We start from the raw sequence: 24634 nt of genomic DNA, 5'->3' as shown, positions 1-24634 counted from the left end.
GCTTTTCCATCAATATCTCAAGTACAAGTAATTTGGAATAAATGTTTAATGCGTGTCCAATACTCTCAGCATACAGGAGTTCTTTCTAAGCTGTCTTTGATTTTTGATTGAATTGTTTGCTTGTGATCACGAAATGATTTTATTTAAGTATTATTTTACTTGCTGGAATCTGATTGAAAACTGTTTTCACAGTAAAACATTGCCAGCAAAATCAATGTCAATTGGCACCATCTTCAACATCATTCAGAACATGACTGCAGTAAACAGTTAGAATTTCAGTATGAACGATCTCGTCTCATAATATTCATCCATATGTACAACCATACTTTGACTTTCACCCTCAACACATTAGTTATGTGGGTAAAAAGAAAAAAAAATCTGTATCATATCTTTGTCTGGTTGGATTCAACTGCCATTGAAATGTAAAGCGGGAGGGTCGTCCGTCACCTGTGCACGCGCGAGTCCCAATGGACGATAACAACACACGCTAAAAATGCAAAGGCTCATGGGTAGACGCTTGTTTGTAAACAATGACACGCAATGGCTATCTGACGCATGCGCAGGTGACAACTCCTCGCTTTAAAACAATACATTAATAATTTCAGAACTTTGCCATGGTTTTGAAATTCGGATGTTAATAAGAGTTCCTAATTATTGAAATATGAATACATCATTTATTTCTGACCTTTGAGCTTGGCCAAGTGCTAAAGTTTAAACCATGACTCTCGTCTCTCTAGTCATTACCTATAATCCCTACTCTATAGGGGTTTGGTTGGAATAATTGTATAAACATAGAAGTTCCAAGAATACAACGTTGTTGCATGATATGCACGACAATGCACTAAATAGAGCTTATTGTGTTTATGCAAATACAATGTATTCCTTTCACTGACAGCAATGTGACGAAGCAGCGTGTGCATTTATTTCATTATATTGTTGTATTACAAATCGCTGAAGTCATTTCCGACCTCGTGGAATTTACAAGATGCTGAACTAATAAAAATGTATAACTAAGGGTAAAACACAAGAAACTGTCTCAACGGGTCAAAGAGTATATGTTTATTTCAAGTTTTGGAGTAGGTTTTCCAACCCTCTTTGCATATGAACCCAATGGATGTTGTCGCCAACAAGTATGTACATAACATGAACCATGTCCACATCGAACAAAGCACATGCCAACAAATAAATTCAACGTAAACGTTTTGTTGAAACCATTTCTTATTCACGGGAATGGTAATAACTTCATTGATGTCCCTATGTTTAACTATAGCAACAATCATGATATATATCAAATGCAATGTATACAGTATTCAGAAAACCTTATCCAGAGTTATGAGAACCAGAACTAGAAATTGGTAGATGATTGTGAATGGAGTTATAACAAATGGATGGTGATGCCAGACTTTGGTAGTGAGTTCAAGGGATTCTTGCTCAGTGAAAGTGTGTGTAGATCCATAGACTTGGCCATCATTTATCAATGTCAACAACACTGGGAAGTTGCCCACAGTTGACAGCGGGTATGTGACGTTACCCATCAATGATCGTAAGACGTATGAGGCAGCAGAAATGTACACAATAGTGCACTGTTCAAGTTACATGTATATTACATTATTAGGTATATGCAAACGAATTACTACACATGTCTAACAATCAGTGTTTGAAATCTACGGTATGTATTAACCACATGGGACCCATATAGAACACAACATGGTTCGACGATTGTGTCAACATAACCGTAATTTCCCTCGTTAATTCATCTTTTTCATATGGTGGTTATTATGTTTATAAAATCAACACAGATACATTTGTGAATGAATATGATGGTCTCGTGTGTCTGGGAGCAGGCTTTGTAAATGGTGTTGTGCTAAGCCATTTATTTCATATTCTGAAGACGTATGAAAAAAAAATTAATTTATGAAAATACAAATCAAATCAAATATATAACTGCCTGAATACATATCAGGCCAAAAATATAACATTCCCTTTACTGCGTGTATTAGTATTCAAGGTTTTATTATAGACTTTTGTGTTGATTTCATGTTCACGTGAAATGGTGATTTAACAATTGTATCCATAAACAATAATTCCTTTTGTAGACGCAAAGATAGGAGTGAATATTCAGAAATTGAAAAATACAATGAAAACATAATTGAAAGCTTTGGTTTATATATTTGATCCTGACTTCATATTATCAGGTTAGAACTTATTCTCAGCAATATTATCAGTGTTCCCAACCACGGCGGAGGGAGAAGGTTACACGCAATGCTCGTAGTACTTGTATCATGACGGCCAAACAAAAACGAAGTTATCATCATATTAGTCTGTAGAGGGCGATATTGTCCGTGATTCCATTTTGACGAAACCATGCGATTTGCGTTCAAGTAGGTCAATTGTAACTGTCTTTGTCATTAATTGTCAAGTGTTCATTCTTTACCAACGCCGACTTTCAGTCGTAAGTATACTGTCAATATTTTTAATCGATAAAATGGTCATGAGTAAGACGCATGATCTCCGTCGTGACCTCGGCTTTTCAGCACAGTCACCGTTAAGTAGCGCTTGCTAAGCTAACTTGAAAAATCTTTTGTTTTGTCTCGTTTCCGGTCTGTCTTAGAGAATGAATATGTTTGGTTTACATGCCGTAAGACGGTATATAGCTGTGGATTTTCAGCTCTTGTAGACTAGGGCAGAGGCCGACGATCTATTCATGTGGTTGGTTTTTGAATTCAGGGAGGATTCACAGTCAATTCGTCCCAATTCACATTCGTCCCAACACATTCGTCCCACAAGTCGATTCGTCCCAATTCACATTCGTCCCACAAGTCGATTCGTCCCAATTCACATTCGTCCCACAAGTCGATTCGTCCCAATTCACATTCGTTCCAATTCACATTCGTCCCAATTCACATTCGTCCATTTTTTTTAATTTTTGGTCAGCGTTACGATCTTGAGCAGGGTCAATTTCTATGCCAACTGTTACTGACACGCTAACTAATAACTCCACGTTGCGTGTACGGTGTATTTGTATTTATTAACCAATAACTCCACGTTGCGTGTACGGTGTATTTGTATTTATTAACTAATAACTTGTACGTTGCGTGTACGGTGTATTTGTATTTATTAACTAATAACTTGTACGTTGCATGTACGATGTATTTGTATTTATTAACTAATAACTTGTACGTTGCATGTACGATGTATTTGTATTTATTAACTAATAACTCTACGTTGCATGTCAGGTGTGTTTGTATTTATTTATTAACTAATAACTTGTACGTTGCATGTACGGTGTATTTGTATTTATTTATTAACTAATAACTCTACGTTGCGTGTACGGTGTATTTGTTTATAACGTCGGCAAAAACAAAATGGCATAATGAACAATTACGCATGCCAGTGCTTGACGTGTACGTGAACAGTTCGTTGTTTGGATTTTTTGTGTTTATTTGGCGAGTTAGTAGTGGGCTAACTTTAAATCTGACGAATCGATCGACTTGTGGGACGAATCGACTTTGGGACGAATCAACTTGTGGGACGAATCGACTTTGGGACGAATTAACTTGTGGGACGAATCAACTTGTGGGACGAATCGACTTGGGACGAATGTGATTTGGGACGAATCGACCGTCCCCCTCAGGGAGCTGTTGAATTGAAGTCAATACATGGACGACTATGGGTGTTAACCAATATGCTCCGATGCTCGCTCAAAATAATGCAAATAGAATCGACACAGTTTGATAATGTAGTGGTTGCCACAAAACAACTTTTTCCATCTCGTCATGTGACATAATGAACTGTTTATGGTATTTCCATTCCAAATACTAGTATGTCAAACATCAAAACCAGTGATAGCAGTTGCGTTCACGCACGGCTCCTTAGTATGGGCTAAGAGGTCAAAATCACGCACGTTTTCTTAGCAATGGAATGCTAAGTATGGGTAAAATCTGATCTGATTTTATAACGCGGTCCAGACCCTTAGCACAGACTAACTACAGTCCCTCCGTGTTTCGGTTAATCCGTTGTTTATTTAACAGTTTAATCGTTGTTTATTTCGCTAGTGGTAAAATACGGACGTACTGCCATCTTTCCCCAACATTAACATAGAATTAGCATATCCGATGATGTAATTTCTCCCACAAAGCATTGCGTTTCTTTAGTGCGCATGCGTACTTTCAATGTTTTCATACGTTTTAACATAGTCTTTAATTCCCTGATCGCTCCAAAATATTACTGTAATGTGGAAATCCTATGATGATTTTGACGATTTTGACGATGAAAATGTCGATTGGCCATCAGATTTAGAGGAGGAAAGCCGTGATGTGGAGTCTGATTTAGAGTACGAGCCAACAGTGGATGAGTTGCGAAATAAACTATTTCAATTTTAATATTTGTCCCATAACGCAATAAACTGAATTAACCTGGTAAAATCGTATTCACTTTTAAGATAATTCGAAAAATTATCATTATATATTCGATAAAGTGTCAACAATTTGGGTCAAAACTACCAACATCGTCATAACACAAATGCAATGACCGATTCTAAAACTGCCCCTGAAGTTCCCAGTCACAAATCATTTGATACCTCGGATAAAAACGACATACACGACCTAATATTCACTCAAGATGTTCCTGACACCTAAATAAACTCAAATAATAGCGTCAATTACGAAATTTATTTGAAGAAACTATTACACTACGATGATTTCTCCGACTCGACCAACGACCGACCTCAGTGTGAGCGCTTCAGCGTGAACTATGACGTCATCACTTCAGCTGGAAGGCTGAAACACGCATTGTTTCTCGATCTAAGCTCGCTCACACCTTTTGACAATAGCGTTTCATGACCGGTTGTGGAGGGACTGTGCACAGACTAACGAAGTGTGTGCAAATGCTTAGCCTAGGGCGACCTTTGGGTGTGAATATTATGCACGTGATCAAATATATGCAACTTTCTCATTTCTAAATGGCAACCGAGCTCAGACATAACAAAGACACAACCTAGAAGACGCATGATTTAAAGAAAAAAATTCTAAAAATCTAAGAAACAAAAAGTTAATTAGTTTAACAAATCTGAAGTTTTAGAGGAATGTTTCTTTATCCCATGTTCATATAATTACACTATAGATGACTTACCCAGAAGTAGCAAGACTGGGGTGCAAAAATACTACTGCTTTAAAGGCTGAAAAAACAAACATGTCAGTTTGCTGATAGTCGATAGAAGGAAATTTTATTTTTGAGACGTTGATTGGTATGCTCAGAAGCACAATATCATGCATACAAATTTACGTTACACCCCAAAATGACATGCATGCATCTTCGACTTTCAGTTTAGCCTGTGCTAAGGACTGGCCCTCCCAATGCGTGGACGCAGTTGGCTGAATTGGGTCTAGCCAAATTGCAAACATGTGAGATAAGCCTAAATCAGCTTAAATCTTAGCCCGCACTTCGTGTAGCATGAACACTACTAGCCTAAACATATTAGCATCGCTGTCGAGTTTGCCAAGCAGAGCTTATCATATGAGTGATTGTCCGGCGTTTGGAGTCTGTGTCAACAGTTTACTTTTTCGACTTCTTCTTGAAAAAACTACAATTCTTGTTGCTTTGATACTTCTGAATGTATTCTCTTACACTTGCCTAGGTTTGAAACTAAACACAACTGGTAAACTTATCAGAGCTCAAGAAGATCTCAGCCATAGAGCGATGAAAGCTTCCTTCAAAATTTAACAATTGTTATACTCTGAAAACAATATTCCAGTCAAAACATACCTAAAACTATTTGATACTATGGTTAAACCTGCATGCTACAAATAAAGGATACGTTTGATAGTGGGCTACCTATGGAAAAATTTCCTAACAAATTTTGCAAATACATTTTACAGGTAAGCTGTAAAGCCAGTAATTTGGCATGTATTTTAGAATTATTTTACTGACTAGTATAAAACAAATGATAAAATATTGGCTAAAAATAGAGAATGAAAACATGCTAGTCCATGAAGCATACAGACTTGGCATAGAGATGGATGGTAAAGGCATACTAAAATATTTTGTACTATCTGGAAATGAATAAGTCATGGGCAAATAATGATCCAAATTATAACACCAATCTAATCAACACAATTTGCATAAAACTTAAAAAATTATTTGAAAACAAGAATCAAGAACAAATGCATGATAATAAAAATAAAAGCCAAAAGAATAAGCTGCGTACATATAGACTGCTAAAGAAAAATTATAGAATAGTAACAAATGCAAAACATAGAGCAGCATTAACAAAATTGAGAATTAGTGCCCCATAATTCAGAAATAGAGAAAGGACGATACAAAAAAAAATTATTATTATTATTATTGTGTACCTTGGCAGACCTCTCCTTAGATTTGTTTATTGAATCATGACATGTTTAATTCTCTAATTTTGGTGAATATTTTTGTTATAAGTGATGTGGACCTCTCTCATTTTTTTTCATTTCATGATGATATCTTCAGTTCTCTAATTTTGATGAATATTTTTGTCATTTTTTGGTAAAAAGTGATATTTTTGACTTCTTGAAAACGCAAGTCTGATGGATTTGATATTATACATATACATACTCCCAGTAGACCTCTCAGATTTGTTTATTTTTAGCTCACGTGAAACAGAGCTTATGTGGTACCAGTGTCTGTGACTCTGACTCAGTAACTAAAATTTGTTCCACTGATAACTCAAGATCTACAATTTCAATTTAAATGAAATTTAGCACACAGCTGATATATGATGAGTAGATGTGCTGATTAGATTTTGGTGCATTCCATGCATTAATTATTGTATTAATTAATTTATATCTTAGTGGTCTTTGAAACTTCTGAACAAATATTTGACTTTGGTGAGTAGCCTTATTTGCATATTGCGATAACGTATTCTGTCACAAAAATATTTCATTGGAAGGTCTGAAAATTTGTGAGTTTAGTAAATAATGATTTAATATGTCATGATGGATGTTATTTGAGCAGATACAGCAACTAAAAACATCTATTTGTCTTCTCCTCGAGCAGACAGTAATTTTTCACATTCGTTTTGCATGGTTTCCATCTTTCTCAAATAAAACAACGCATTTTATTTCTATTGTATTCAATGTTTATTCTCATTTGATATTTTTCACAAAATATGCACTCATTAAATAATTAGTAAATATGCGACTTTTTTGTTTTTACTGAACAAAGACAAGGAAGACAAAATGACGGTAGTTTTGTCTCGAGTTGATTGCGATCTTCGATTTGTATCAAAAACACGTCTCACAAATGTGGTATTTTTTTATGATCGATAATTTGATAGCAACTAAACAAATTTCAATCGTTGGAGTGTGAAAGGGCTGGACCATTTAATATCAAGGGCTCAAAGTCAGGACGGACATTAAACCCTGATGTTTTTATTTACTTTATCTAGGTATAGGGGGGTCGGCAGATTCCATTTTGCCAGCTGTAAATCTCAAAAAAAGTGGGTGACCCCCCCCCCCCCCAACATTATATTATTATGTGCTTATGAAAACAAAGGAAACTTTGATTTTTGCTTAAATTTGTGTTGGATTTTGGTGTTTTACAGAGCAAAATATGCATATTTAAAAGTTAAAAAAACAAAAAAAACTATTTATTTATTTTTTCATCATTTATTTTAATTTATATATCAGCATTTTCACAAATTTAACTTTTTTGATTTGCTGAAAAAAAAAACTGTCACTGCTCATTGTACTAATTGCTACATGTTGTCTTTCCATCTCCTGTTATAATTGGATAAATCCAGTAAATATCTTATACAATGGTGACTTCAGACTTTAAAAAAATAATCTGATATCAGCAGCACATGGACTTGGGATGTGTTTAAAACTTAACTGTATAATTGGGGTTCTAGCCGCATTGCATAATCTGTTAGTTATTTGGCAACTTTAACCTCACAATATTTAGCCTATAACATTTTTTGCATCAACAAATTTATAGGCAATATAGGTAATAGTTATTATTAAGAATACATTTGTACGACTAACTTTTTTATCGTTTGTTCTGAAATAAAATTTTTAAAAATATATGCATGAGCGCGTGTGTGAATTCTGGAAAACATGATATCAAAAAAAGGGTGACCCCCCTATTCGCACAATCAAAAACAGGGTTAAACCCCCCTACTGATCCACCGACCCCCCCCCCCCTAGGCCGAAGTAACTGACCAATCCCTTAATGAAACTTGATGTATAGATGCTTTGATATTTTGATTAGATTTCTGTTGAAACCGCATACATATGAATTACCTGATTTGCATGATAATTAGCTAATTTGTCCCTGTTCAGGTGAAGCCTGAAAGGGAAGTACTAGATTTACTCTATTTGAAGTTGCTGCAAGTTACTAGTATCTCTCACATTTTCCCAGGGACTCTGCAGCAGATGTCAATAAAACTTGGCAGGTTGATGAACAAGTATGTGTTACATAGGCACGTCATTTTTTTTTCCAAATCTGAAAATCCTATGTGGGTCTTTTTCAAGATTTTCATTCAAAATTACCTCTCTCGACTACACTGACAGAGCAACTGAGCATGCTCAGAATAATTGATTCAGTTAAATTCAGATTCAGATTCATGAATTCCTGATTTCAGATTCACAAGTTATACCAAATGTATTCGTTCGGTAGTGTATACTTTTCAGAACTCAGAACCCAATTTCAAAATACCGATAGCTTCCTTAACATTGGAAGTCATCTTCTAGGTTATTATTACCCTACCCCACAAATATGCAAATTAGCTAAATCCAGTTATTTCCTTTGATCTCAGCAACCATTGAGCTGATTTCGTTCATATTTGGTAGGATTACACCTTGACACGAGTAGATGTGTTTCTGACAGTAATGACCACGCCCTCCCAAAAATATGCAAATTAGATAAATGCAGTTATTTCCTGCTATCTCTACCACCACCAAGTCGATTTTATTTATATTTGGTAGAATTACACCTTGACAGGAATAGATGTGCTTTTGGCATATTGACCACACCCTCCCAAAAATATGCAAATTAGATCAATGCTGTTATTTGCTGCTATCTGTATCACCATTGTGTCAATTTTATTCTTATTTGGTATGATAACACCTTGGCACAAGTAGATGTGCTTCTGACAGTAATGACCACGCTCTCCCAAAAATATGCAAATTAGATTAATGCAGTTATTTGCTGTTATTTCTACCTCCACCGAGTCGATTTTATTCATATTTGGTATTATTACACCTTGGCACGAGTAGATGTGCATTTGGTAATGATGACCACACCCTCTCAAAAATGTGCAAATTAGATCAATGCAGTTAATTTCTATTATCCCAGCAATCATTTGGCCAATGTAGTTAATATTTGGTAGGATTACACCTTGACACGAGTAGATGTGCTTCTGACAGTAATGACCACCCTCTCCCAAAAATATGCAAATTAGATCAATGCAGTTATTTGTTGCTATCTCTACCACCATCGTGTCGATTTTATTTATATTTGGCACAAGTAGATGTGCTTTTGGCAATAATGACCATGCCCTCCCAAAAATATGCAAATTAAATCAATGCAGTCATTTGCTCTTATCCCAGGGAGCCCAGGAACTATAATCAACTGTATGCAATCCATATGAGCGGTGGACGAGTGGTATATCGGCTGGTACATGGCGTAAGAAATAGACATAGAACAAAAATATGCAAATTAGATCAATGCAGTTATTTGCTCTTATCCCAGCAACCATTGGGCCAATTTAGTTCATATTTGGTAGGATTACACCTTGACACGGGTAGATGTGCTTCTGACAGTAATGACCACACTCTCCCAAAAATATGCAAATTAGATCAATGCAGTTATTTACTGCTATCTCTACCACCACCGTGTTGATTTTATTCATATTTGGTATGATAACACCTTGGCACTGGTAGATGTATTTTGGCAATAATGACCACACCCTCTCAAAAATATGCAAATTAGATCAATGCAGTTATTTGCTCTTATCCCAGCAACCATTGGGCCAATTTAGTTTATATGTGGTAGGATTACACCTTGAAATAAGTAGATGTGCTTCTGACAGTAATGACCACGCTCCTCAAATTACATGTACTTGCTCTGAAAACATAGCTTCTACAATTGTTTAAGAAATAACAGATGTTGTTCTATGTACAATGAATACATTTCAAATAATAAACCTAACTATGTTAATAACAAATTTATTTTTGACAACATGAAAATGATTCTGATTCTCAGTGGTGATTTTGAAACAAACCCATGTCCTGGTAATATGAATTAACAAAGAAGTCGTGTACATCAAGGTTCACTCAGATTAATGAATGCAGTTTCTTGAGCAAGTATACATGTATGACAAATAGTTTTGTTGCACTTGTGTACTCTGAGATTCTGAACATGGGTCAGTGGAAGTTTTTAGTTGTCAGTACAAAACTAGATTATGGGAAATCACTTTATGATGAGTTGTACCCACATAGATTACATATTCATTCACCTGTTTGCAGATGTTCTTTGTACTACTTTATAATCAAATAACGGGACTGTGACATTCATGTCTTGTTGTTATTAGCTGTTCCTTGTCTGTTTCACTGATATCTAAAGAGCCATTAGTTTGATTTGGATTAAACATAGATGCTCTGGACTAATTTTGGGTAGAAATCCATGCATATAATTAACCTAATTTGCATAATGATTAGTCAATTTTCGTCTTTTCCACTGATATCTCAGGTACTGGTCATCACATTTCAAATGAAACTTACATAGATACATAGAACGATGCACAGACAGGTATGTGAAGTATGAATTACCTAATTTGCATATTTAATCAATTTTCAGGTTTTGATACCTCAAGTACTATTACTTCGTTACTTTTCAACTTGGTACATAGATACAATCCAAAGACCTGATTAATTTTATGTAAAAATGCAAATTAATATAATCAACTAATTTGCATAATTAGTCAATATTTGGCTTTTACACTGATATCACAAGTACTATCCCATTTCGATGAATCGTGGTACATAGATGTTCTAGGACAATGCAAAGACCTGATTAGTTTTGGGTTAAAATCAGTGCACATTAATTACCTAATTTGCATAATTAGCCAATTTTCAGCTTTTACACTGATATCACATGTACTAATTGTCAGTATTCTCCACAAGGGGTTTTAGGTGGGTTTTGATGCCCATCAAGTTTTACGGCCACCTAGTTACTCTCAACACACGTCCACCCGCCCACCAACGTACATCCAGCTGAAATTATTTGTAAAAAGCTTGCATTGTTCTTCCCAAGCCTAAACAAATGAGTAGTTGCCCAACCCTCTATTTTGCTATTGTTTCAAGAGTTCAGACATAAACAATGATCACTGGAAGTCTGCAAGCAGTTAACAAGTGTATTCATGGCAATGTGTCAATCGCCTAAATTCATTGTCGGCCGACATTGTTGCCACTTAACAAAAATTAAAATTCTAGCCGTATTTACAAAGTTCGTTCGATTTTCATCGTGAAAACAGCAAGGAGAAGGCAAACTGATGACCGTTTACCGCGAGTATTTGTAATTGAATACATATTTTAGTTATTCTTTCCATGTACTTTTTTCAGTTTATCGATTTTTTATGTCGAATCTTTCGAGAACATAACATATTCTTTTATTTTGCCGATTGCTAGCATTTTTTCTTGAATTCTAAAAAACAATGTGTGAAAATGTAACGTGTCGTCACTCGTGATCGTACATGCAGAAATGTATTGTACCGTCCGTCGGCACAGGTGAGTACCGATGCCACAAATAAAAATGTTATGGGTTTTATTTTTACAAATCGTCTGTTTTGGCTTCGTATATTTTCTACATTATAACTCAATTATGTTTTGTACTTGCTCTTCGTTACTTGAATTGCATTTTATGAACGCAATTCGCAATAATTCGAGAACGTATAAATCACCGATTTCAAACTTTGCATAAATATTGATATTGACCCATCTGTTTGTATTTCAAAAGATTGTAACATGTTTCGATTAAATTAAAAAAAGAATAGTAAATAATAGTGTGTATTGCAGTTCATAACATACATGCAAGAATGCATGTAAATGATATGCAAATTAATATGCAAATTTATGCTAATTAGACCGCCCACCAGCTATTTTGGATTGTGGAGAACACTGAATTATTCTATTTCAATGAAACTTGGTACATTGGTGCTCCAGAACAATGCACAAACCCATTCAGTTTATGGTTAAATTCAGATCATATTAATTACCTAATTTGCATAATACTGTAAATCATAATTTTTGGTTTTAATCACATTTCAATAAAACTTAGTACATAGATGGTCTGTGGCAGTACTTATCTTAATTCAATGAGTCTTGGTACATATGTATTCTAACACAATGTTATGATGAAATCAGTTTTAGGTTTATATACATCTATAATAATGACCTAATTTGCATAATATAAAAAATCTATAAAAACCATGCATGAACAATCAAATGTAATATCTGTATGTATTATAAATTTTGATAATGTGAATCCCATTTTTTCATGTTATGCATCTCAAATAGCAGACAAAATCTAGTTGCCAAGCTTCTTGTTTGCAAAGCAAATCTTAAATTTCGAATTAATTTTAATGTGTCTCCAATTCTCTCAGCACACAGAAGATCAAAATTATATTATTTTTCTTGCATGAAGCTGTAGCCAGACATGTTATATACAACATACCTTGTTGATCTGTTGAAGCACCTCTGAAAAACAAATGTCTAAACTTTTGGTCAATTTTGTCGAAAATTCAAGATGGCCGTCAAACCTTGTGACTGATCAGAATTATATTATTTTTCTTGCATGAAGCTGTAGCCAGACATGTTATATACAACATACCTTGTTGATCTGTTGAAGCACCTCTGAAAAACAAATGTCTAAACTTTTGGTCAATTTTGTCGAAAATCCAAGATGGCCGTCAAACCTTGTGACTGATCAGAATTATATTATTTTTCTTGCATGAAGCTGTAGCCAGACATGTTATATACAACATACCTTGTTGATCTGTTGAAGCACCTCTGAAAAACAAATGTCTAAACTTTTGGTCAATTTTGTCGAAAATCCAAGATGGCCGTCAAACCTTGTGACTGATCAGAAATATATTATTTTTTGCATGAAGCTATAGCCAGACATGTTATGTACAACATATCTTGTTAAACGGTTGAAGTACCTCTGAGAAACAAATCCAAAAGTCCAAACTTTTGGTCAGTTTTGACAAAAATCCAAGATGGCAGCCAAACCACGTGACTGATCTGTAATCTTTATTAGATTTCTGAAAGAGTTTGAACATTTTCAAGTGTTTCTTCCAGTTTTTTTCAAGAAAAAACATGGCGGAAAAAGTTAAGGTTTACGTTTAGAATTTTGTTTCTGATATCTATTACACATGTAATGTACTATATGCCATAAAAAAACCTTATCGCTTTGAGCCTCAGAAAGTGGTCAAATAGCCACTTCCTGTTTAAATTCAATCCAATATGGCTGCCGACCTAATTGACCAATCAAAATTCTAAAAGTTGTATGCACCAGTTCACAACTACAAAGTATGCAGAATTTCAGACTATTCCGTTCAGCTTGGGCCCCTAAATAGATCTTTATTGCTATCATACCCCATATTTGAGGTTTTTATGAAAAGTACAATAAAGTACTACATTCTGAAAATATATAAAAAAATAACTCATACTGACAATACAGGGAAAATATCAAACAAGACGCTCAAATTTCTAAACATAGAAAAAAATTGTATTTTCTGAAGCAGCTGGTTTAAGCATTTCACTTTAATTGAAGAGGCCACCCTGTCCTTTTCCTTGATTTTGTGGTTCTGTAATTGCTAGTTTTGTATTTGCATTATTGTTATGTATTAAAATATTTGATATCTCGTACAACTTGCGTAGCGGTGTGTTTTTACAAATTCATTGTTTTTGTTGTCATGAATAATGTTGTAAAAGTATTGCCCATTTTCAGTTTTCTATCAAAGATTGGTACGTTATTGTACCTTCCGAATTCAGTCTATAAGTGATGGATACTTATCCTCAGTTTGGTCATTGCAGAGCGATATAGTGTTTTATTCTATTATTTGCAAGTATTTTTTTAGTGAAAAGTGTTTTATGTTAGTGTTGAATTGTTTATGTTTGGGGGGAGAATGTATGTGTATTAGTAGGATTGACCACTCAGTTCAGCATTTAACTACTAGTATTTAAACAAACATGCCCCTCAATGAAATATTAATGTTTCTCACAGGTTGTATGTTAAACAATTATTAAAGTAAAAACAAGTATTCTGAATATATTTTTGAGTCTTTGCGCTTAGTACGTCTGTGTGTGTGTGTCTGGTCTATTGATACCTCCAGAACCAATTATCAGATTTTATTGAAATTTGGTGTATAGATGTGCTGGGACAATGCTCAGACCTTATTAGTTTTTGGTTGAACTTCTATACTTATTTTAATTAATTACCTAATTTGCTTATTAATCAACGTATTTTAAGCATTTTCATTTGTTTCTCATCTACTATTAAACAGATTTCAATGAAAATTGATACATAGATACTCTGGGATAATGTGCAAACCTGATTAGGTTTTGGTTGAAATTTGTGCATATGAATTAGCTAATTTGCATATTAATTACCCAAATTTAATTTAAGCATTTTAATTTGTTTGGTGCATAGATGCTCTGGTATGGTGCGCAGTACTGATTAGTTTTGTTGAAAATCTTGTGACTACTAATTATCTAATTTGCATATTAATTTGGCCATTTTTAGCATTTTCACTTTTTCCATTAAACAGATTTCAATAAAACTTGATACATACACATGTAGATTGTTAGGGATAAGCCATATACATGTTCAGATTAGGGTTAAATTGTGTACTTACTAATTACCTAATTTGCATAAATTAACCAATTTATAGGTGTTCACAGCTACTTTGAGTGCTACTGATCAAATGTTAATGAATTAATTACAATGGAGATTTTAAATAATCCACTAATCAGATTACTTCAGGGTTGAAATCCATGCATATTAATAACCTGTTATTAGTTTCATGTGTGTTTCTTAATATACATAACTGTAATGTACTAAGTACTGTTCAGATAGGAACATGCAACCAGTGCTATAATTGTGTTGCCTGATAAGATATATGACCAAAATATAAACTCATCATATATGGTCATTATTTTGTTAAATTTGTAATTGTTAAACCATAGCTACTTGGACAAGTCTATGGTCAAAAAACAACACATTTCAATGATTTTGCATGCAATAAATCCATTGTTTGCTCAATGTGTATTAAAGATGTGTTTTCAATATATTAGTTGTAATTCATACCTCCAATACTTTCAGCACATGGGAGATCTTTCTAAGCTTTCTATGATTGATGTATATGTGTTAGTATTAGTACACTCTCACTTATACCAAACATTCATTACTCCCAGACATTCTGCAAAATTTTAGAAAAATGACGGTCAACATTTGCAGCATAAAATATGTGACAAATTGTTTAATAATGCATGATAAATGTAATTGTAGTAACTTATAATAAAAACAGTCCACACATTTGACCACACTTAAAACTCTACTCTAAAATAGGGGTTTATAGTATGATTATGAATATAATTTATAATCTGTGTTAATGCTCAATTATGACATGCATTGACCAAGCTGGCATCCCCCTTTCATATTTTGACACCTCCCATGCCACATTGTACTTCATGCAATATTTGCTCACATTTCGTCCTTCAGTCGGATTTACATTAATTAACACCAGACTGTTCATTCGCTTATCCGTGCTCGCATCCTCTTCAAGCATCAGTTCATTTTGCCGCACCGTACGATACACATCGTCTCAGCAGAATTCCTTGCTAAAGCATTTCAGCCATTCATTTTGTCACAAATACCAGTTTTTCTTCACAACATCCAGTTCCAACATGCCTCGAGGACGCGGAAGATCTAACACCAGCCGTGGCGGTCGCAAGTCTCAACGAAATCGTCGTACTCCAGCTCGCTTCCAAAATGTTGCGACTATAGACGTAACTGACTCACCTCCGCAAGAATCGTCAGCACACATTGGAGATCCCACTGTACTACAGTCCACGAACTTCCCCAGCGATGTCATCACAGTTAGCAGAAGCGAACTCGCAGATCTCGTTCGTAGCCTACAACAGCAAGGAAACTGTCAAACGCAGCCGAATAATATTTCGCAACCGCCGGCTGCTCCACAACTGTCGGCAAGCCTCGTGTCATCACGCGACCCAAGCCAAACAACGCCATCAAGTTTAACGCCAACTGACTCTCTCACAAATAACAGCCTTCCGATTACCTTGCCAATAGCTAGTCAACATAATGCGATCGTACACAATAATACCGCTCATCAAGACAATTCGATGTTTCAACAACTTCCAGCTACTACAAGCCAAGCATCGCTAGCTCACGCTAATCCTAGTCAACAAAGTTTTGCTACCGGGGGTCATTTCAACGCAACCAACATGGCCGCTCCCATACAACGTTTCGCCGGTGAGGGCATTCTCACTTCCGCTTCCGGTATCAACACTGTGACACAGGCGATGCCGATGTTGAACAATGCCAGCATTGCAGTTCCTCCTATCATCCCACCTGCAGACTTGTTTTTACCATACGTCGACCAGCAAATACTCAATCAACTAGCAAACCGGGGTAAGTTTGTTGATTTGTCCGATTTACACCCTGACTCAAGAAAACCAAATGCCACCCAGATCTCAAACACCCGAGTGGCTTTGGACTCTGACGATCCCTCAGTCGCTGTTCTCTCAAAACATGCAAAAAAGAATGAAATTCGCGATTTAGCAAACTGGCTGGAATGTTGGTCAACATTTGCTGCCTATAGGGCACATTATTTTCCCCATGAGGCTGTACATTTATTCAATTACCAGCGTCACATCGCCAGCCGAGCTCTTGAGTTCAAGCCAGAAGCATGGGTCACCTATGACAAAGAATTCCGTCTAGATTACTCACGTTACCCTGGCCTACGGAACTGGAGTTTGCCTAACAACCAACTTGACTTCAAATTCTGTCAACAAAAACTCCATCTGCTCATTCCAACATGTCCTGACTGTCATCAGAAAGGTCATACCAAACAGGAATGCCAACGAAGCAGGAATCCTTATACATGGGTGAACGAATCTGCTGACAATTATAACAATACAGTGTGCCGTAATTTCAATCAAGATCGCTGCGAAACTCCATGCCGGTATAATCGTCTCCACATTTGTTCGTCTTGCCACTCTGCAGGCCACACTGCCACTAGCCACCGCGATACCGAGACGAAAAACCAGCTTTTTTGTGGCTACACACCACGACCCTTTCACGCCAATGATCATGCCAGCTCACGTGGTCGAAAATATGCACCCAAGCACACCTCTTAAGCTCGATTCCTTTGCGCAAGAACTGCACGATCACCCGGACAAATCATTCGTAGCAGCCATTTTATTTGACATTTCTCATGGGGCTAACCTTGGATTTTGCGGCAAGCACTACCCAAGATCTACACGCAACGCCAAGTCCGCTCGCATCAACCCCTCTATCATCACAGAATCAATCCAAAAAGAACTCAAACTTGGTCACACTATCGGACCATTTAAACGTCCTCCCCTCAAAAACTTTGTCTGTAATTCTCTTGGCCTACGGCCTAAGAAAAGTGGGGGTTTTCGCATTATCATGGATCTCTCCCAACCTACACTTGACAGCGTCAATGACAATATCTCAAAAGAAGATCATTCATTGGTCTACTCACGCATCGATGATGCTGTAGCCTTCATTCACAAGCATGGCCATGGCTCCTTACTCGCAAAAATCGATGTTAAACACGCATTTCGCTTATGCCCAGTTCGAAAGGAAGACTGGCACCTGCTCGGGTTTTTTTGGGAAGGATGCTATTTCTTCGACCGTGTGCTGCCATTTGGGCTTCGCTCAGCACCATACCTCTTCAACCGCATTGCTGATGCCATTCACTGGATCGTTAGTCATCGCGCAAGGAATACGGATTTTCTACACTACCTAGACGATTTCCTGACAGTTGGACCGGCAAACACTAACGCCTGCCAGCACAATATGGATGTTATGCTGCAAAGTTATCACCACTTGGGGGTACCCATTGCTACAGAAAAGGTTGAGGGTCCCTGCTCTGTCATCACCTTTCTAGGGGTGGAGCTTGACACTGTCAACATGGTTATTAGACTACCTAAGGACAAGCTTGCGGATCTACTTGTCAAGCTGCCAAGCTGGTTGACCCGCCATACATGCTCGAAACGTGAATTGCTCTCCCTCATTGGATGCCTCAGTTTCGCATGTAAGTGCATACCAGCCGGCCGCATCTTCCTGAGGCGCATGATTGATATCAGCATGACAGCCACCAGTCTTTCTCAAGTCATAACACTCACTGACGAATTCTGGCACGACGTTCAATGGTGGTGTGACTTCTTGCCATCTTGGAACGGCACAGCATCCCTCCTCAACCCAAACTGGATACCGTCCCCAGAATTCGAACTGTTTACAGACGCCTCAGCAACACTTGGCTACGGGGCATTCTACAAGGGTCATTGGTTCACAAACACCTGGCCTACATTCATTACAAATGACCCTTTATACTCTATTGCCTGCAAGGAACTTCTACCAATTCTACTATCTTCCTTAATTTGGGGCCACTTGTGGTTTGGTCTTCGAATACGGTTTCACTGCGATAACATATCAGTTGTCCAAATATGGAAAAAAGGCTCCTCATCATGTCCACGGATCATGCAACTTGTCCGACTGCTGTTCTTCACTGCAGCATCTAATAACTTTCACGTCATGATCTCACATATCTCAGGGTTTAATAACGATATCGCTGACTCTCTCTCTCGCCAACAGATATTGCGGTTTCAACGACTGGCACCTCAGGCAGACAGGGTCCCAACCAAAACTCCGGACCTGTGCACCCTCTTAACGGCTCCGATGTGCGACGTAGTCCCGTCAACCTCACACAACAAGCCTGCCACTACATCAACCTGAGCATTGCACCAGGTACACGACGGACATATCATGCGGGACAAACTCGCTATCTTCTCTTCTGTCGCATGTATGGAATGAATCCTTATCCACTAACGCAACGCTCAACGATTCTGTTTATGACACATCTCGCAACATCGTCACTTACCTATGGCACGCTAAAAGTTTACCTCGCAGCTATCATCCGTGCACACATCGAAGCTGGCTTCACCTCATCAATACGCGATGACCTCCTGCTTCACTTCACTATGCAAGGCATTAAAAGACATCACGGCGTGCCAAATCGTGTAAAACTCCCAATCACCATTGCACTAATGCGAATGCTTAAGAACACCGTCGCAAACCATCCCACTATTTGCGACCATGACAAAGCTATGTTGTGGTCTGCCTTTACACTGGCGTTCTTCGGCTTCTTGAGAGTCAGCGAATTTGTCGCACCCACGTCAATGACCTTCGATCCACAACGCACTTTACTGACGGCAGACATCACGTGCAACATAGACCTCGTCATTGCGCTCAAGGCGTCTAAGACAGACCCATTCCGCCGGGGATGTAACATCATCATCGCACCCTCACAGTCATCGGTCTGCGCTGTGCAGGCATACCAGGCGTACAAAGCACTACATAGTTCCGTCGCTCACCTACCCGCATTCCAGTTCGCCAACAGTAATTTCCTCACGCGGCAAGCTGTTAGCAACCACATTCGAGACCTTCTCACTCGCGCATCTGTACCAGATGTTAACCGTTACACTACTCACAGTTTCCGCAGTGGTGCAGCCACGACAGCTGCCGACGCAAATCTTCCGGACTGGTTGATCAAGGCACTGGGCAGGTAGCGCAGCGACGCCTACCAGACGTACATTCGCACACCCCCCAGCATCATCCGCTCAGTTCCGGGTCACTTGTCACTTGCTCTTCCTTAACTGTAATTTCGACATTTGTCTTGAGATTTCATTTCGTTTTCGTTACATGTATTTGCAGTGTATTTAGTTTAATGTTTTATCAGTCTAACCATGCTTTGTTTTATCCTATCGCGATAGACTTTGTAACACATCATCCTGCCTTTTAATTTGGGGGTTTCCACCACAGACCAAGCAGACTTTACACGGGTACCCACGCTGTCCATCCCCCTGGGGTCGTGAGTCTATCTGCAGGCTCCCGCCAGGGGGACGCCAGCCATGACGCCCGCCTGTACAGTCTCTGCTGGTGGAAGGTTGCAACCAGGTACCACGCGCTCGGCGTCATGATGCAATTCACAGGCGAGTCGCATCATGGAGCTGTTCGCTGCGACGCCTGCGTCTGCAATTCGCTCCCCCTTCCACTTTTGCCAAAACCTTGTGTCTTGTGTCATTTATTGAAGCATTAATAGTATGATTATGAATATAATTTATAATCTGTGTTAATGCTCAATTATGACATGCATTGACCAAGCTGACATCCCCCTTTCATATTTTGACACCTCCCATGCCACATTGTACTTCATGCAATATTTGCTCACATTTCGTCCTTCAGTCGGATTTACATTAATTAACACCAGACTGTTCATTCGCTTATCCGTGCTCGCATCCTCTTCAAGCATCAGTTCATTTTGCCGCACCGTACGATACACATCGTCTCAGCAGACCTCCCACCCACCCATTCATGCAAAGGTCTCTATATACCAATTTCTATACCATTACCGATCTCACTCAAGTGTAACTCATGTTTATCTGCTCATGAACAACCTTAGCAATAAACAGGAAAGGGGGTTTCCACCACAGACCAAGCAGACTTTACACGGGTACCCACGCTGTCCATCCCCCTGGGGTTGTGAGTCTATCTGCAGGCTCCCGCCAGGGGGACGCCAGCCATGACGCCCGCCTGTACAGTCTCTGCTGGTGGAAGGTTGCAACCAGGTACCACGCGCTCGGCGTCATGATGCAATTCACAGGCGAGTCGCATCATGGAGCTGTTCGCTGCGACGCCTGCGTCTGCAATTCGCTCCCCCTTCCACTTTTGCCAAAACCTTGTGTCTTGTGTCATTTATTGAAGCATTAAATAGGGTTTTTTGCTTGATGTAATAAATAGAACATCTACAGTCATCATACTGAAGTCACCTATTTTTTTTTAATTTATTTAATTACCACTCTCATCGGTCACACTTGTTATGTAGTTTCTCTGGAACTCTCCCAGATTTCTTCATTTGTTGATGCTATTTCCAATATTCATGACAAAATCTCAGGTGATTTCATGTATTCTGTTTCAGTTAGTTAGTTTTTTCAAGCATGTAGCTTACATAGTTCATCCAATCAAAAAGCCACAATCATTTTATGAATACAAAGCCGGAGTATAGCTGTAATGCAGGAGTCAGTGTAGTGTATTGACCATATGCGGTGGTCTAACAATTCTACCAAGTCTTCATCTTGCTTTAATAAATGTATTTTTGTGTTTTTGGTTTTCACAGCTGCGGTATTACCAAGACAGTGAGCTCAGAATATAAAATTACAAAGTGTTTATCTGTGCTACACTGTCAAGTAGTAAATATGCTGAATAGTAGGAAAAAGATGATGGTTTGTGAAAAAAGTAAGAAGAGTGTTACTGAGTCAATAATTATGCAAACAAACACCGATGACAAGCCTTTTCGTTGCACGAAATGTAAGAAGACCTGCACCTATTCAAGTCATCTCAAACAACATATGCGAACACATACCAATGTGAAGTCTTATCATTGTGAACAATGTGAAAAGAGTTTTACCACATCAAGTAATCTTAAATGTCATATACGAACCCATACCAATGAGAGGCCTTATCATTGTGAGCAATGCAAGAAATGTTTTAGCCAATTAGGTAACCTCAAACAACATTTACGAACACATACCAATGAGAAGCCTTATCATTGTGAACAATGTAAAAAGAGTTATACCACATCACAATATCTCAAATATCATATACGAACACATACCAATGAGCGGCCTTATCATTGTGAACAATGTGAAAAACGTTTTACCACATCAAGTCATCTCAAATATCATATACGAACACATACCAATGAGAGGCCTTATCGTTGTGAACAATGTGAAAAGAGTTTTACCCAATCAATTCATCTCAAACGGCATATACGAACACATACCAATGAGAGGCCTTATCATTGTAAACAATGTGAAAAGAGTTTTGCCACATCAAGTAATCTCAAACAACATGTACGAACACATACCAATGAGAAGAAATATCAATGTGATCAATGTGAAAAGAGTTTTACCCAATCAAGTCATCTTAAATACCATATACGAACACATAACATGGAAATCTCAAATTTATTTACTTTGCATAATAGCTTAAGCACGAGAAGACGTGAAAATAAACCTGAAAATTGTTTTTCCATAAATAATGGTAATTCAGTAGAGCAGTTTAAGTGTCGTCATTGTGAGTGTATATACAGTCAATTATCTCATGAAAGAAACTCATTAATTATTCACAGAGAGAAGAAATATACATATAGATGGAAATCTGTAAATGGTGAAAATCAGTTCACTGTCACACTCAACGTACAAGATGAGTGTTCAGATGTGGAAGAACAGAAACGATTGTTTATTACGCATACTGGGTTCATTGTTGAGAAGAGAATTCACAAACAAATAGAAGAATTCAGATTGTACAGCCACAGGGTTGATAAGTGCTGAATAATTTCATTGAAATAACCCATTACAGTTCATACAGAGAAGTTATTTATAATCTTAATTTATTCCCTGAAAAGCACAATATATACATATACTGTATTATTTCTACAGCTCATGTCTAAGATGCATATGTTGTGGCATGAAAAGCTTTTTTGGTAATTTCAAATGCGTCATATACACAATACATAATATAATATTGTTGAAATTGTGTTGCAAAACCTGTTTTCCTAGAAGAAAATTTGTTGTAGCAATGAATATATTCCATTCAGTTTAAACTAGCGTGTTACTCTGGATTATTCAAATTCGGAAAAAAAATTAAAACATCATTGTAATACCTATTATGTTACTTATAAATATTTAAAAAATATATATGTAACAGTTGTTTGTCATTTTTCTATGATATACACGATCGTCAATTTTGTTTAGAACATTGTAATATTCTTAGCAGTCAGTGTTTTTTATGGCTTTGTTATGTCAACATTGCATTGAAAACTTGTATATCTGAAGTAACTACTATATTTGATATGGTTGTTTTGATTTTCAATTGAATTGTACGCTTGTGGTCACGAAATATTACATTACAATGTGCCAGTGTGCATTTATTACGTGTTTTTTAGTTCCCGTTCAGACGCAGTCCGAAAACGGGGACTTATGTTTTGACCTCCATGCGTCCGTGTGGTGTGCATGCGTCCGGACCTGTATCTTAGAAATGCCTCGACCAATCACAATCACACAATCAACCTTAACACATACGTCATACTTGATATTATACATATGCACATCAATTGGGTTCACGATCTGATTCAAGATGGCCGAATGGCGGCCATTTTTGTTCTAAAAATCACCAAAATCAAGCATTTCTCGCCTGTTTACAGATGGATTTTGTTAAAACTTGTATATACATTGGACATTATAGAACCTTGATGCACATCATTTTGTTTTCAGATAAGATTCAAAATGGCCGCCAGTCGGCCATTTTGTTTTAATAAATGCGGTTTTAGTGCCATATCTCTGACTTGCTGTGACTGATTATGTTCAAATTTCAAATATTCATTATTGCTGGGAAAGGATTGACCAGCTTTGTTATTAGTCCAGCTGGAATTGTTCAGCTTGGACTGTGTCTGAATCCCTCATTAGTATGCAAGAATGTAGGAATGTACCAAGAAAACTGTTTTTCTGGAGTAAATTGTAGTGTATTTTACTTATGAAAGGTCAAAAAGTGCATGGAGATTTTATGAAAATGTGTGGATGTTAACAGAATGATGTCGTGTGGTCACAGTTGCACAATAAATGATGGACTATTTTGGGCGTAGCTATAAAATGTGTCACCGAAGTACTCACACGTGTGCATGATTCCAATAGTTTGTGATGTGAAGAAACTCCATTAGAAAATAAGTATTGTGTAATTTGTAGTGAGAATGTATTCAAATAGATTTATGTTTATGAATCTTGTTTCTTTTCAAAGTGTATTTATATAATAAACATTGTTTATAAAAATGTTTTTTATACATTTTTCGATGGATTGAATTTACAAATGATGAGTTATTTTGTTATACCATCACTCGAATTATGTGTTACGAATTTCTGATAGTTTAGGCTTTGTGTTCTTACGAACAGAAAGACATTTAAGGTCTCATGCCACTAATTAACCAATGGCTGCTCGTAGCCTTGAAAGAACCAATGAAATGTTTTAAATATTTTTTTTGTCAGGTGCTCCCTGTTTGAGGGCGTAATCACCTGGGTCAAAGGTGAGACCAACATGTGGTCTTTTGTTTACTACTTAGCGGCTGTGCACCTGTGGGTTTATTCTGTGTGGATTTGGATGTTCTAATCTTGGTGTTTTTCCAGTGATTTCTCTAGGTGCAATCTAAATACAGTAGGTGTGTCTTGTTTACCTGAGATTTGTAAGAGTTTGAGCTGGCCAACATGTTAGTTTTTTTCATATG

The 24634-nt window shown here is 37.3% G+C and overlaps 1 protein-coding gene across 3 annotated transcripts; it reads left to right on the top strand.

Annotated features, from left to right (window-relative positions):
- The first annotated feature begins 2296 nt into the window (after window positions 1-2296).
- On the top strand, window positions 2297-24185 carry LOC102809616 (uncharacterized). 3 transcript variants are annotated; one of them, XM_085498683.1, is made up of 3 exons: window positions 2330-2452; window positions 10720-10779; window positions 21476-24185. In XM_085498683.1, exon 3 carries the CDS (start codon window positions 21555-21557, stop codon window positions 22689-22691), a length of 1137 nt encoding a protein of 378 aa, XP_085354809.1. In that variant the 5' UTR covers window positions 2330-2452; window positions 10720-10779; window positions 21476-21554; the 3' UTR covers window positions 22692-24185. The 3 variants fall into 3 exon arrangements, with proteins under 3 accessions (XP_085354807.1, XP_085354809.1, XP_085354808.1); XM_085498681.1 differs by lacking the exon at window positions 10720-10779 and having other exon boundaries at window positions 2297-2381; XM_085498682.1 differs by lacking the exon at window positions 10720-10779.
- The last annotated feature ends 449 nt before the right edge of the window (window positions 24186-24634 follow it).

This window comes from Saccoglossus kowalevskii, chromosome 1 (genome assembly GCF_978046115.1).
Source record: "Saccoglossus kowalevskii chromosome 1, keSacKowa6.1, whole genome shotgun sequence".
In the NCBI taxonomy this organism is placed as follows: Eukaryota; Metazoa; Hemichordata; class Enteropneusta; family Harrimaniidae; genus Saccoglossus; species Saccoglossus kowalevskii.
This window is presented reverse-complemented; position numbering and strand designations above follow the sequence as displayed.